We start from the raw sequence: 15506 nt of genomic DNA on the forward strand, positions 1-15506 counted from the left end.
TTGTTTTCATGTGATTAGCAGGCAGGGGAACTTCTGAGAGTGACACAGCTGTGCTGTAAAGAACGCCAGCCCACGGACTGCGCTGCAGAAGAACTTTCCTGCCAGTGCTGATAGACCCGAGAGCTGGATTGCCTGAGCCATGGAGCGAGAACCCATGCGCATCAGGGAGGGCTACTTGGTTAAGAAGGTAAGTGAGCAGGTTTGGACTGAGCCGGGGAGGAACTAACTCTGAACAGGCTGAGGAGGTGTAGGAAAACACACTTGGGTTTCAGTTATTAACAAAATGATTTTTTTTCAAAGAAGAAAATGCAAATGAACAGAATTCCTTGAGCAGTAAAACGAGGTGGTGTTAGTGATTATAGAGGTACTTGCTAGCAGTTATAAAGCATTTTGCATGTATCTCAGATGTACCCTTGGATCAAAAGATTTGTGTTTTTATGAAGTAACCTAATGCCTTTAGTGGAAGCTTGGCAAAACAGGTAACAGCTTGAAATGGCCGCAGCCTACTTGATTGAGCTTAATCGCTGAGTTAAACATCAGGGAAGCCTAGTGAGATTAAAGAGGTCAGATCACCTTGGCCTAGAGACAGCGTGTGGGGCCACAGACACTTCCCTCTTTTGCGAAGGTAGTTGCTTTTAATTTTTTTTTTTTTTTGCCCCACAGTAACTTCTGCTCTGGAGTCTTTTGCGGTGGAGCCCATAGGGTAAAGCCTTGACTTTCATTTAAGTCCTTAGTGAGATCAGTCTGGCTGAAAGCAGCCACACTAAACAGCGTCAGTCCTGGAGCAAGAGACGAGCTCTCTCCTGTGATGTCTCTGCTCATCCAAATGAGAATTTCACTCATTAGAACAGCTGGCTGGAGGGATCTCTTAATACGGGACTGAGGCCACTCCTCAGTCTTATTTCCACTGATACTGAAAGGAAGTATGTTCATAAAGTAATCACAAAGCTCCAGTGGTGCTGTCATGAGGAAGGAGACAAATTTGTGCTGTGCAGGTTGCACATCTCTAGTTCCTGATAGATAGAGCAAGCGGCTCACGAGATGTATATTCCTCCACGATAGGGCAGTGGCTGGAAACCTGGACACTGGGACAATCCCAGACTGTGTGCCTGCTGGGTGTGCTGGGGAAAAGATGCATACAGATGTGCCAGCATCAGTCCCTCATATTCCTTGGGGTGCTGGGTCCCCAAAAAGTGTTTCTGTGCGGTACTAATGCAGTTGCTGCTGGGTGCCATTGCAGTGGTGACAGGGAAGTGGGAATTGTGGCCATTTCCCGGAACAGCCTCACAGGTGGCTCTGTCCTTCACGAGTGAGCTGATGCTGGTGGTGCTGAGCAGCAGCATGCTGGAGGGAGGGCTAGAGGGCAAAAGGAGCAGAAGGTACAGATCAGACGGGTACCAGCTGTTTGATACATCAGTGAGGCTGCTGTGCATCCCACAACCAGAGCTTCCAGCAAGGATGAGCATGCTCTTGATTAACCTTACCTGTTAATTATGTACTCTCCTCACCTTTATGCCTGTAAAGTGAAGCCAAGGATTGGACCTCTCAAAGGAGTTATCCATGCAGCCTCAGCTCTCTTTGCAGGGAGTGAAAACCATTTGTCACTGACTTTGTCCTGGTATTTACATTAGGCTGGGGACCAGTGCTGTCCCTGGGGGTCAGTGCTTTAGCTGGGACAATGTGACCTCCAGTAAATGTGGGTTCAGACTTCAGTGTTGATTTAGGTCAGCTTAAACCTCCATCTGTATCTTTTGTGGACCATGTGTCATCTTCTGAGCACAAGAAACAGTTAATTTTCAAATCTTGTAGTGCCACAGATGCTATAAAAAGAAGTCGTTCTATCAAAGGGAAGTTGCATGTGTTTTTAGGGTGGCTGGTGATTTCGGAGGGTAATTCCAGCAACACCCATCTGTATGTGCCATCTTTGGAGGGGATGTGACAATTTGTTTTTCAGTCCAGGAAAATCAAATCCAGCATCCTGCTTGCTAGGGTTTCGTGAGATGTTTTAGATGGGAACAGTGTGACCCTGTTTGGGTTTGTTTGCCGGTGGTGTGGATCTGAGACTGCCCGTCTGACGCTGCTCTGTGGTGGCTTCCATTGGCAAAGCGTGTCGGAGTCTGGTCTTCAGGAAGTGTTGGACTTGCCTCTTTATGAGCAGAAGTTTTCTAACCTGTGGTAATCCCACACGAGGAAATTGCAACAGTTCTTGTCTTGGCTCATCATTTTAATTGAGTTCTTAGCAGAAAATCAACCAGTGGGTCAGTCTGAGCTCTGAGAAAATGGTAAATTTTTACGGCTTATTAAGAAAAAAAAAAGTGAGAGAGAAAAGAAAACAGCAGTAAACCCATATGTGGTACTGAGAGGAGGCGTTTTTTTAGTAGTTCCCTGTTTAACTGGGTGTCCAGAGAACCCCCCGGGGCAGTGACTTTCCTTTGGAAGATAACATTCTTTTATGGGGCACCTCTGAGGGCCGCAGAGGCTGGAAGCGGGTCCTGCTCTTAATGAGAACTTGGCTGGAGGTTTTCCCTCCCCACCCTGTAGTTGAACATAAGGTCTGAGTCAGAGTGCAAAAAGCCTTTCTTGGAAGGTAGGGCAGCCAAAAAGGCTGTGACAAAGGGTTCATTTGGAGAATAATAACAATAATAAAAAAAGACTCAGCAGGTTTGTGCCCTGGTCACTTCTGCAGGAAAAAACATAATGCAAATGTCTCCTACCCCTGCTCAGCTCTCAGGTTTAACCAGCCGAAGGCAGGCAGTGGCACAGCACCGCGGGCTGCCTTGCTGCTGCTGCCTGCAGCTTCAGTGGTGCTCAGCTGCCACACTGGGAGAGGACAGGGATGCTGTGCACGGAGCTGTAGGGGGCGGGGGAATAAATTTAGGTCTCTCTTTGTAACAGAAGGAGCAAGGCAAGCCAGTATTTGTGATGAATAGCCTCTGATTTGGGGCCCACAAGTGTTGGTTGTGTTTTGGTAACTCTTCAGAGGAACTGTTGGTATTGAGCATGTCTAAATGTTCATTTTCCCCCTGCGCTGGGCACCGGTGAGGCCACCCCTGGACCCCTGTGTTCAGCTTTGGGCCCCTCACTGCAGGGGGACGTGGAGGGGCTGGAGCGTGTCCAGAGCCGGGCAGGGGGCTGGGGCAGGGGCTGGGGCACCAGCCTTGTGAGGGGCGGCTGAGGGACCTGGGGGGGTTGGCCTGGAGAGGAGGGGGCTCAGGGGGGACCTGATCGCTCTCCGCAGCCGCCTGACAGGGGCCGTAGGCAGCGGGGGTCGGTCTCTTCTCCTGGATAACGAGCGACAGGACAAGAGGAAACGGCCTCAAATTGTGCCAGGGGAGGTTTAGGTTGGATATTAGGAAAAATTTCTTCACTGAAAGGGTGGTGAAGCATTGGAGCAGGCTGCCCATGGAGGTGGTGGAGTCACCATCCCCGGGGGTGTTTAAAAAAACCCACATAGATGCAGCACTTAGGGACAGGGTTTAGTGGTGGGCTTGGCAGTGCTGGGCTAACAGTTGGACTTGATGATCTCAAATGTCTTTTTCAACCTAAATAATTCTGTGATTCTTTGATTGGGCTGAGCAGTAAGTCACCTGGGTGTCGGGAACTGTGACTACTTTTGAAGCTGGTTGCAGGCAGGTCCGGAGAGGTCACCTAGCTGGAGTGCAACGGTCTCAGTAATTCTAGCGGTTAATTGTGCCTGACACAGAGAAACAGGTCGTTCCTCTCGGAGTCCCTGAAAGTTTTGCTGTGTGTTGTACTATATGTAGGATCCATCCCTGTCTTTATCTCCGTATTTCTCACATCTAACAGCTGTGTTTCAGGAATAGGAAGTAAAAGCTTTAAAATAGGAAATGAAGCATTTCTATTCCTCACCACAGCAGCTGGAGATCTGTGGCCTCAGGCCCTTAAACTATTCATTACTCTTACAGTTTGTTCTTATATGTCTAGAAATCCTCCAAGATGTGTGCTTTCTTACCAGCCAGCCAAGCCTCAACAACGCACTGTACTGTAGCATCAAGCCTCAAATATAGCACAGGATGCCCAAGTTAATGAGACAGTCCTAATGTGCTAATTCACACCCTGAAATGTTGAGGATCATTCATGATATTGCCACTATGTCATCTTGAAGACAGCGGTTGGGACTACCTGACACTGGAGAACCACCTGCTCAGGCAGGCAATGCTATTTTGGGAAAACTCATGGCTGGGGTGACCGCAAGGGGAAATTAATGGTGGTCAAAAGAATAGCGACAATATTTTTTTTCCCCCTCCATCGTAAGGTGGGTGGGGTTGTGGTATGTTCCCCTTGAAACACTAACTATAGTTATTTTAGCATCAGTCAGGCACTCCCTGGAAGGTTGTATCTTAAGTGCATATCATGTGAGGAGTGATTTATTGACCATAATATACACGGTGATTTATTGATGCAGGGCAGCATGTTTAATACCTGGAAGCCAATGTGGGTCGTGCTCTTAGAAGATGGAATTGAATTCTACAAGCGGAAGGCTGACAACAGCCCCAAAGGGATGATACCACTAAAAGGAAGCTCTATTAACAGCCCATGCCAAGATTTTGGCAAAAGAATGGTAAGTACTTCTTTTGTAACAAAAATTGATGGTATACTTAGGCTCCTGGAAGCACTGAAGGGGCAAAAGGCTTGGGGTTACAAATTCCTTACACTCATCATAGTGGCAATTCTCACTTGTCTTAGAAGATCACAAGCAGGCTTGGACCTGTGTAGTATTTGAAAAGTGTGACTGCTCAGGAAAAATTCAGGATACTTCCAGAGGAGCAAATCAGAAAATGATTTTTAATTTTTTTTTTTTTTTTTTAATCTCTGAGTCTGTCAAAGAGCAAAGCTAAATTATGTTGCTGTGAGGACGCTTAGCAGCTGAATGGTGCAACTCTTGCATTAAATATAAATCTAGCTGCCACAGAATAAAGGTGTGAGAAACTATTTCATACTCGGTGGAAGCATTTATTTATTGTCCAAAAGCAAGGACTGACTTGCTCACACAGGAAGGAAATAAATGCTGTGACAAAAATGGCCAAGTAAAGCTGTATTCTAAACCTTTTTGTTACCATTTCGTAACTACCCGATGCCACACGCTTCAGATTCATGTGGTCTGTGTTAATGACCCACTGCGCTGTTACTTGTAGGGCTTTTGCAAGTGACTAAGAGTCTAAGTCACTAAGTGACTTGCAAGCAAAAAGCAAAACTGATTTAGAGAAAGTACTTCAAATGCTGCCTAGACATTTGGGATCTCTAATGTCAAGGGTAGCAAACAGACAGGCTGAGGTCCTGGTGCCCAGTGAAACACACAGGTCACCGTGTGCACAAATTCTGAGTCTTATTTGACAGAAAATAAGATGCAGGAAGATAACTGTACAAGCCAAGGTATTTTGTTACAGGGTTCCTGAAAAACATTTGCTGGTAAAACAGGGTTTCTGGTATGAGCAAAGAATCATATCTTTAGTCAGTCATTTATGTCAGCAACTCAGTTTCATCAAATAGGCATTAAAGCCCCAGGAATTCCTGTGACAAAGGGGTCCCCCACAATCGGGAAGATTATCCAGTTACGGTTTAAAGCAATTTACTGCAAGGATGCCTGACTAAAGATAGTCTTTGAGAGCATTAGAAAAATAAAAAGAAAGTAGGAGAGAGCAAGCTGCAATTTCTCATATGAGTAAACTGAGGAGAATTATCCTTGCCCTTAGGTTTTGTGGTAAGCAGAGTCAGGGTCCCTGGTGTCAAGTTTGAGCCTGCTGGCTTTCCTTTTCCATTCCTTTCTGCTTTTCTTTCTTCTGCTCCTTTCTTTCTTTTTTTGTTTTTTTTTTTTTTTTTGTTTTGTTTTTTTGTTGTTGGTTGTTTTTCTGCAGACCCCACATTTATATGGAAAAAAAAATAAGTTGATTCTTAGGGAGTCTTTTTAGACTTACATCTGTTAAGAAAAAGAGTCTCTTAGAGTTAAAGCTGTCTTTAAGGCAGTACAATAAAAGGATGGGGTAGAGAATAAAGTTTGTTGTTAATCCTGTGCTGAGTCAAAGAAGTTGTAGATGGCTGCTTCTCCTGGGAACAAAATGCTTTAGAGGGCCATTACCTTGGAAATCCCACCTGGAGCAGGATCAAGAGCTACCTGCTCTTCCTGGCTCTCTCTAGGTACTGGGAGTTGTCCACAGGAGGAGACTGTTACCATGCCTGGAAGGAGAACTGCACGATCATGCATTCCCACCCCATGCCCATCATAGGTTTTTGCTCTCTGAGCTGGCAAGGGAGATTGTCCAACTGATCCTGAAGGGTTTGACTGACTGCTGGTCAAGCCCATTTACTCTTCCTTATTGCTGGCAGCTCCTGCCTGAGCCGCTGGTGGGCATGCCTGGGAAAACCTTACTGTTTAACCCCTGCAGCTTTGGATCGGACCTCCTGCTTCAGCCAGCGTGGCTGTGTGGCACTGCACTGCCTGGGCACCAGCTGGGAGCTCTTTGTTACAGCACTTGGCTTCACATCTATTGCAAACCATTAATAATAAAGGTGAATGAGTAATTGCATCTAGGGACTAGAGCACAGGGCAGGAGCATTAAACAGCCAAAAAAAGGAACAGAAATTAAGTGTATCTGCAGACATTTACTTCTAATTCTGCCGATTATAAGCCATGTTCCTACATTATCTAATTAATATGCCTCAGCACAACTCTCCTTACTCTATACATGAGGTATAATGCATGGGGAGAAGGGTACTATGTTCAAGAGTATCACAGATCCGACATTATAATGGTAGAAATGAAATTTTTCTCACAAAGCCTTCCCTTCCAAACAATTTGGGGCAAGGCAAGGGCATTTGGTTTTGTTGTCATTTGTTTTTTAACTCCCACAGAGGCACTGACATCAGTATTGGTCTATGGTAGCTGCCTGGAAACGTCGGTAACAGTAATGCATTTAACAATCGTGAAAAGGTAATTCACCAGCGTATGTGCATTCATATTCTACAAAATAGGCAGAGAGGTCTGAAGGATCTGGTGCCTCCTGAAGAGAGATTCTCACCTGTTGAGGATGTGGCAGTTTGCAGAAGCGGCATTGTCTCTGCATCGAAGGGTGATGAAGTCTTTGAGGATCGTTCCTTCGACTGCATTGAGTTTTATGTCATGCTTTGTTTTACATTATGAGTTTACATCTGGAGTTTTGCATTATGTTTCATTGTAGTTGGTGGGGCCTTTTCTGAGGGAGAGTAGAGTAAAAAGGAAGGAGCTCAGACCTGGGGGCTGAGGCACCCAAAACACCTTTTCATAAATGAGACCTGACGCAGTTTGCTGAAGTCAGTGGAAGCAATCCAAACTATTCGGCAGGTGCTGGAGCAGATTCTCCTTACTGAGTCGGTGAGGTCGTTCTGCAGGTCCATGGACTTATAGCCCTGGCTATGTATTTTCGCTAAAAATTTGAACTGTTCCATAGTCAAAACTGCAACACACCATCACTGGGGTTGTTCTTACACATAGTTACTGCCCGATATGATTAAACCTAAATTTCTACATGTATTCCTTGGAAATGTAGTATATAAAGTATATAAAAAATGACTTCTGTATCTTAGGTTTTACAGCTTTGCTATACTGCTGAATCCAATGCCTCTGCATTCCGTCCTGCTTTCTCGTTGGTCACATGTCAAAACATACAGTTGTTCTGTTCCCGTTCTTATGGGAATTACTGTGGTTCTTAGTGGTTTGAATTCATTTACTTCATATGGCTAGAAATGCGAGTATAATTTTTAGGACAGAATTTCTGTAGGGTGAGAAGTGGGATAATTCTCATTAGGTCAGTTTTAAGTGCAGTCTCACTCACCTGACCAGTGTGGAGCAGGGACTATTGAGGACTGCTTGGAATTATTTAGCACTGTTTGGAGCAGGGACTGTGGAGCCATGAGCAGGTTTTTATATTCATCTGGTTAGATTTCAGCTTTTTGAATCGGCTTGTGTATCTGCATCAGGACCTAGCTGAAAACCTCAGGGCACATCACCAGCACCCTTTGCTTACTAAATCATTTCCAAAAAGTAGGTGCTGAGGGGAAAGGGAGCAATCCTGGATTTGTTAAACAAAAATAGCCTGTTCAGAAGAGGCTGCGACTGCGTATTTTGAGATTTTACTTCAAAATGCATTCACTGCTCTTTGCTGTTCTTGATCTGAAGTTTGATCATGGCTTAATGTGATGTTAATTCTGCTATACTTGTGCTTTCTCTGTTTCCCCACGGCTTTTCTGTGGATAGCATTATCATGTGTGCTTGCTCATAGTCAGATTAATTTGTCCTGACTTAAGCTATTTAAAATCGTGGTGTTTAGTTTGGTCTAATGGTCTAACTTTCTCAAAAGCACAAACAGATACACATCATCAGAGGGAGACTTGGTCACTTCTAGCATTGGAAACTCAACCTCTTCCCCAGTTTCAGAGGAAGCCTGGATGTCCAGCTTAGTGACCTAGCTTTCTAAAAGCTACATTTAAGAGAATTTTCCCAGTCTCCTCTGTACTGGGAACAAAAACACTTCTTTAGTATTTATCTATATGTTGCTTCTCAGCTCTTCAGCTTGAAGAATGCTGATCTTCCCTTTGCTAAAAATTTGCTTTAATGCTTTGATATTTTGTTCTGTTAATCTGGTGTGTTAGCATCACCCTTGGATATTGGGATTTGGAGAGATCTGTCTGTTTTCTTTGCACATGCACCATACATTGATTTTCAGGATGTAGCTCTTTACTGCATAATAGAAAAGGTGGATATTGCTGGAAATGCAAACAGTGTCGGATAAGAAATGGTCACATTCTGTCTGAAATGGAGTTTTGAGGACTCGCTGCTTTGTACATTTGAAATCTGTCTTCCATGAAAGCCAGCGGGACTTTGCACCATTTGAAGGTGTCAGATTTTTTTTCCATTGGCAACAATCTGGAAGATGCGTATTAGGGATGTTCAGAAATGTGCCATTTACAAACAGAAGCTTCAGGAGACTCATTCAGTGTTCTGATCTAATTGCTATAGGTTCACTGTGCGCTGCTCTCTGACGATAGTCTCTGCTTTACTTGCCCTCATATCGCCGTGCTGTTTGCTTACTGATTAGCCCCTCGTTTTTAGATGCCTGCTGAGTCAGAACCTGTTTTATTTATTCTAATAAAACTACTTATGTGGAACTATATTTTAGAAGAAGTGGAAACCGTCTTGACTGAGCAATTACATCCAGATTTTCCATCAAAAAGATCACTGAATGAAAACGAGATCAAACTGTGAACTTTGTGGTTTGGTTTGTTGTTGGTTGGGTTTTTTTTCCAGGCTGGTGTTATTTTTTTCTGCTTAGAACTACCTTTAAAAGATCTTTTCTCATTTTTGGGAAATACAGACTTTCCATTGTTTCTAGTGCGTTTAGGTAGGTAGTGATCACAAGGTTGTGACAGCCAAGCATTGGATACATCATCTCCCTACCAAGCCCCTGAGGCTTTGCTAGGGTGCAGATGTGTTCAGCTACTCTCCAGTGTGACTGTGACCTTTTTTTCCCCTATGAATCAGCAGCTAAGCAACACGATGTGGGTTTTTTCCCTCCTTCAGACTGACCACATTGCTATAAACATCAAGATGAATTTACACCCACCGTAAACCTGCAGGGGCTGGGCACTTCAGCTTTTCAGCTGCGTTGAACTTCCCAGTCAAAGTTAAAATCAGCAGCTATATCAGTGCTACTCACCTTGGCTGTACTGACATCACCAGGATTGCTCATAGGGAAATAACAAAAGGAGCACTGACCTGCACTGCCTTCTTTAGGTTTTTCTTCAGAGTGTTTTTTTTTTAATTTAACTGTGCTTCTAAGGCACTTTCCATAGTCCCTTAGGCACGGGTAGGCTGTATGTTGTGGTGGTGCTAGGTTAATTGTGCCCAACTGGCTACACCAAAGTAACTTTTAAAAACCCATCATTTATCATTCCAGTTTGTCTTCAAGCTCACTGCAGCCAAGCAGCAGGACCACTTTTTTCAAGCTGCCTACCTGGAGGAGAGAGATGCCTGGGTACGGGATATCAAGAAAGCAATTCATTGCATAGATGGAGGCCAAAGGTTTGCCAGAAAATCCACGAGAAGGTCTATCAGACTGCCTGAAACAATCAACCTGAGGTTTGTTCTCCTAGCTCTGCTCCTCCGTTTCCTTCCATCCACAAACAGTGTGCCAGGTCTGTAACCTTGGTCTGGGAGAGCTGTGAGCATGCCTGCCCATGCTGCCTCTCTGGTTTCACTGGGTCCTTTCTGCATGACTAACAGTTCCAGAGCGTACAATGTGGCAGAAATGAGCTAGTGATCAGAACTGGGAAAAGCATTTTTAATACATCATCTTTTACCAAAACATGCTGATTTATCTAAGGATTTTGCTGATGAGATTTCTGAGTATGCTGCAGTGCCAAAGGAGACTCCAGCCAAAGTGTGATTGTTCCAGGAGAGGCATTTTTATACTATATATAATTTATTGTAAAAGTATTTTAAACCTTTTGTTTGCTCTCCAGAGAAACGCTGATGTTAGCCTGGTGGTGCCTGCCAGAGGATTTGGAGCTGGCAAAGGAAGGAGAGGAGATACAGGGCACACACAGGAAGCCATCTGTTGGTCAATGCTTTAAAAAATTAGGGACAACTTATTCTGAGCGAGCCTGCAATGCTCCTTATAGGACAGTAAAACTGCCCAGGGCCAAGATGCAACTAAATCTGACTTCACAGGCTTCGGCAGAGGGTCACCCTGACTGACAAGCCAAAGGACTTAACCTCTGACATTTAATATTTGTCCTTCTTGTTATTCCAGAGCTCCAAGGAATTAGAATTCTGAGCAAGTGAGAAGTGGGTGGGAGGAACAAAGTCACACCAGGGTTCGCTGAGGTTACTTAGGGCCTCTGAGAGCGTGTGGGCTTTGGGGATGTTAGTGACAGGTTTTCTGCTCGGCCAAGGACCTTTAGGGGAACACAGGGGCCCTGTGAAGGTGCCCCAGCGGTGGGCGCTCCTCCGTTCGTACGGCAGGCCCCACACGTTGTTCCAGTCTCAGAATACGGGGGTGTGCAGGGCCGTTTGCACACTCTCCCCTCTGCTCCTGCAGCCGTGACAGCCACGTAGTGAGGCCTCCAGGCCCGGCAACGTCAATTTTTCAGCAGATTAAAGTTAAGCTATAGTACTGCAGAGAGCAATGTGCCAGCAAAATGTGAAGATCCCCTGAATGACAATGATATTATTGTACGCACTGGCTAAAGCTTTTTATTTGCTAACAGCTTTTGTGGTTCTTTTTATGCATAGCGCTTTATACCTCTCAATGAAAGATCCTGAAAAGGGAATAAAGGAGTTGAAGCTGGAAAAAGATAAAAAGGTGTTCAATCACTGCTTTACAGGTAAGGAGCTCTTGTCTCTCTTTTCCATACAATGAAGGGAGCAAAGGGCCAAGAGGCTAAAGATAGATAAAACAGCGCTAAGCTCTGTAAAGCACAGAGAAGTTTGAAAGGAAAACCTGGGAGATGTTTTCTTGACCAACACAGGAGGTGCTCAAAGGATGAGGCTTGGAAAAGTGTTCAGTTATGGCCATGGAAAGCAAGAGGGGAGGAGGAAATCTAACCAGTGCCAGAAAGTTTGAAGTAGATCTTTGTAGAAAGTCGCATGAAACACTTAACTACAAAAGAATTATTCCTTTCTGAACTTTTCATCAACAAACTGTGTCACATTGTAATTCCTGTCCTGCTCCAAGTCAAGTCTGTGAGGGCACGAGTCGAAAGTCACCCTGTGATGACAGCACTGTGTCAGTAACACAGCAGCCTGGAAGACTGGCTTCTCCAGGCTTGGCTGTCCTTCATACCTCCCCTGTCCCCGAGGCTTCCCAGCTCAGCCCTGCCTGCCCTCCCAGCTCTCCGCTCCTCTACAGTGTCCAGGAGTTGTGCTGGCCCCTGCCATCAGCTGGATCAGCTGTACCTCACTGGATGACCCCAGCATCCTTCCCGATCAGCTCTGCGTTGTCACTAAGAACATCTTTCAGGAGGTTGATGAATGGATGGAATAGGCTTGTTGCCTGTGTGTTTTCAGGCTTCGTCGTGTCTGTCTTGGGTTGTGGCTGATACTGTTTGTTCCTTTGTAACCAGGCACCTCTGTGATTGACTGGCTGGTGTCCAGCAAATCCATCCGAAATCGCAAAGAAGGTCTCATGCTTGCCTCGTCCCTCTTGAGTGAAGGCTACCTACAGCCTGCAGGGGACACGTCCAAGGCTGCTGCCGAGGGACTCTCAGACACCCCCTTCTTAGATCTCAGCGATGCCTACTATTACTTCGTGAGTGTTATATTCTGGGGTTTTTATTGTCTCACACTTACTGATGCTCTGCTTTTCTCATGCTTCTTATTGGGTTTCTTAAGTGTACCGGAGGAAAGATTGTACAGAAACGGAGAGATCCACGTTAATTGTCTTTCCCTGTGTGATTCTCAGAACAAAATGGCTCACTTGAATATTTGTAAGCAAGATTTTTTTTTTTTTCTGGCAGACTTCTAAGTGTGAACTGAGTTCTGAGCTCAAGCTGGGTTTTTTAACTTAGACTTTGTTCCTGGTAATTTCACCAGTAACCAGAATTTAGTAATCAGTTCCCCTGATGATTCAGTGGAAGGGAAGAGAGTAATTCATTATCATGGGGCTTCTCAGGGTGGCACAAGCTATAAAACCCATTTTGGTGCTGAGCCATCAAATCTGACTTAGTGTGTATGTACATGCACGCACTCACACACACACACACACACAGAGCTGTACAGAGGGAAGAAGCAACAATTTGTAATACCCCCCAATAATGCCTGTCCTGGGTAGCTTACCCAGCCTTTTCAATTTATTGCTTCGCATTCTGTGGATTGACTTGAAGAACTTGCAATATCACAATGATAGTCAAATTTTTTTTTTTGAAAGATATTTGGCTTATGAACTCAAGTTAACAAAAAAGTGCGCCTTCTGTCAAGTAAAACGCTTGAATATTAGAATTCTGTTTATATTTACCACATAGATCACTTGACTTCAGTAAAATGACTTTACCATTACTTCATTTGTTTTCCTAGAATGTGTCTGTGCTAGGGAGACTTGCCCTGTGCAGCAATGGAAGCAGAGACATTGCTGGTGAAGGTAGCCCTGTGGCCACCGCAGTTCCTGGCTACCTGGGACACTTCTCGCAGCCCACGTGCACTCTGCTTGCTTCCAGCTTCTTTCTAGTTTGATTCCACACCAATGTGGCATGAGGAGGCCACAGCAGGCCAATGTCTGACTTGCTGTCATGCAAGTAGGCAGCACAGATGTTTGCTCTAAACCGTACAAAGGGTCCCCTGCATTTACATCATTTGAACAGTGTAAAGTTTCAGTAAGTAACGTCACAGTTTATCTGGTGTGGAATGGACACGACGCGTAGGTCCTGAGACAGCCAGTGCTCAGTGCACACAGCGCAACATCACAGCTATAGGAAACTGCAGATTTCCAAAATTAGGGGTAGTTCTTGTTGGAGAAGACAGCCTAGCTGAAGAGCATTTCTTCTTCCCAAATTCTAGATGGTCGTAATGGGCGGAGGAAGAGAAAGGGTGTGTTGGGTGCAGGGATGGCCAGCCTGGAGGGTATTGGCTGTGCTGGCATTGCTTCATGTGAACTGCTGTCTGTGCATTTGAAAACCTGCAACATCATGGGATTGAGGCAGTCTGTCACGGAGGGAATGTGACACCAAGAATCACGGAGAACGGAGACACTGGCATAAACACAGATGCGCCAGCTCACTTCAGATGCCCTGAGACCCATTGGTGTAGTCCTACCTCACTCTGAAATGCTTCCGTGGTGACTTGGAGAGCTCCTCAACCTCACCAGGAGATTTTTCCAGTAAAAGGATTGATTTTCTGGGGGGCAGAAAACAGGGTGGAGGGAGGCCAAAGGGAAGGCAGATTTGTACATGTACATTAACACGCAGCACCTGTGTAACTTCTGAATTTTCTCTTGTGGTCCTGCAGCCTGACAGTGGGTTTTTCTGCGAGGGAAATTCTAGTGATGATGATGTAGTCCTGAAAGAAGAATTCAGAGGCATAGTAGTCAAACAAGGATGTTTGCTGAAACAGGTTAGTATTGAACGTGTTCCATCCTTACACTGAGATGATGTTGCATGGGTACAAGATTAGTCTTTTATACCTCAAAGCTTTAGAGAAGAGAGAAACTAGCCTATGCCACCTCCACATGTGACAGGTTTCATCTCTGTCCCTCTTGCTTTTGCACAAAGAACACTTGCTGTAGCATGGCATCAGGGCTTTTGTCCAATGTTACAAGATTTATGGCTCTTATTAGAAAATAAGATGGTTTATAGTTTTAACCAAGAAAGAGTGCTAGAGCAAGAGATGTGACAAGTCAGTGATACGATGCAGAACTGAACTTAGGTAAAAAAGGCTGCCAATCCGCTGTCCCTCTGACACACAACCGGATTCAGCTGCCAGTTTTCACAGGCTTTTTCAGCGCACCTGAGCAAAGGAGTCCCCTCAGTCACCAAAGTTTCATCCTGTCCCCTTTGTAAGATGGAAGATAACTGTGTACCTTCATTTCCAGCAAAAGTGTAAGCAATACAGCGAATGCCATGGTAAAATCCTTACTTTCTGAGGCCATTGCAAGCAGATATTAGTAAACTGAAGGCAAGACCAGAGTTCTTCAATGAATAGAATAGGTCAGTAGGAAGGGACCTGCAGTGACCATCCAGTCCAACTGCTTGCCCACTTCAGGGCAGACCAAAGGTTAAAGCATGTTATTAAGGGCGTTGTCCAAGTGCCTTTCAAACAGTGACAGACACGGGGCACCGACCACCTCTCTTGAAGCCTGTTCTGGTGTTTGACCACCCTGTCTGTAAAGAAACGTTTCCTAACAGCAAGTCTAAACCGCCACTGTTAAAATATTCCTTGGGAGCCTAAGGACGTTTTGGTGGTGCTCACTTGTGTTACTCTTGCTCAGGCGGATTACTCAGAAGCGATGGAACAAATCAGATGCACGTCTTTCTGCCAACTTTTACCCTGTCACATTCATGCCTGCCTAGTTAGTACAAGCTTCCTTGCTAACAGTGTAGCTAATTGAGAAACCGGTATTTTGAAACACTGAGAGGAAGTGTTTGGTCACCCTCAGTGACTTGTGGATCATTACTTGGAAGTGTCGCTGCTTCTGCTGAGAATGCTTTCAGCAGATCTAGATTTCCCCCACCCATCACTTCAGCCTCAAAAACAGGCAATAAGGCATCTGCGTCCACATCGGAAGGTGGGGGTATTTCTGCTTGAGCTTCTTGGCCATGAACCCTCTCCTGGGTGCCTAGGCCAGATAACCCTTTGGTGGTGGTGGTGGTTGTTGTTGTCTTTGCAGGGAGAGAAGGACCTTTGGCTCGTTCTTGCCAATAGTCCAAGGTACTTTCCTTGCAAGGTGTTTTGCAGCCATTTTCTGGCAAGCATTTAAACCCAGTTCTCCCTGACCTCATGTGAATGTCATAACTACCAGACT

The 15506-nt window shown here is 45.1% G+C and overlaps 1 protein-coding gene across 1 annotated transcript in view; it reads left to right on the forward strand.

The window, feature by feature from the left end:
* The window catches only part of PLEK (pleckstrin), a 19111-nt gene continuing 3605 nt past the window's right edge, over positions 1 to 15506 (forward strand). Inside the window, exons 1-6 of the mRNA XM_005232996.4 lie at positions 1 to 187; positions 4427 to 4582; positions 9951 to 10132; positions 11288 to 11379; positions 12118 to 12302; positions 13994 to 14098. Of these exons, the coding sequence (XP_005233053.1) occupies positions 140 to 187; positions 4427 to 4582; positions 9951 to 10132; positions 11288 to 11379; positions 12118 to 12302; positions 13994 to 14098 (768 nt within the window). The 5' untranslated portion in view covers positions 1 to 139. The remainder of the gene's footprint in view (positions 188 to 4426; positions 4583 to 9950; positions 10133 to 11287; positions 11380 to 12117; positions 12303 to 13993; positions 14099 to 15506) is intronic.

The sequence above is a fragment of the Falco peregrinus genome, chromosome 7 (assembly GCF_023634155.1).
Source record: "Falco peregrinus isolate bFalPer1 chromosome 7, bFalPer1.pri, whole genome shotgun sequence".
Classification (NCBI taxonomy): domain Eukaryota; kingdom Metazoa; phylum Chordata; class Aves; order Falconiformes; family Falconidae; genus Falco; species Falco peregrinus.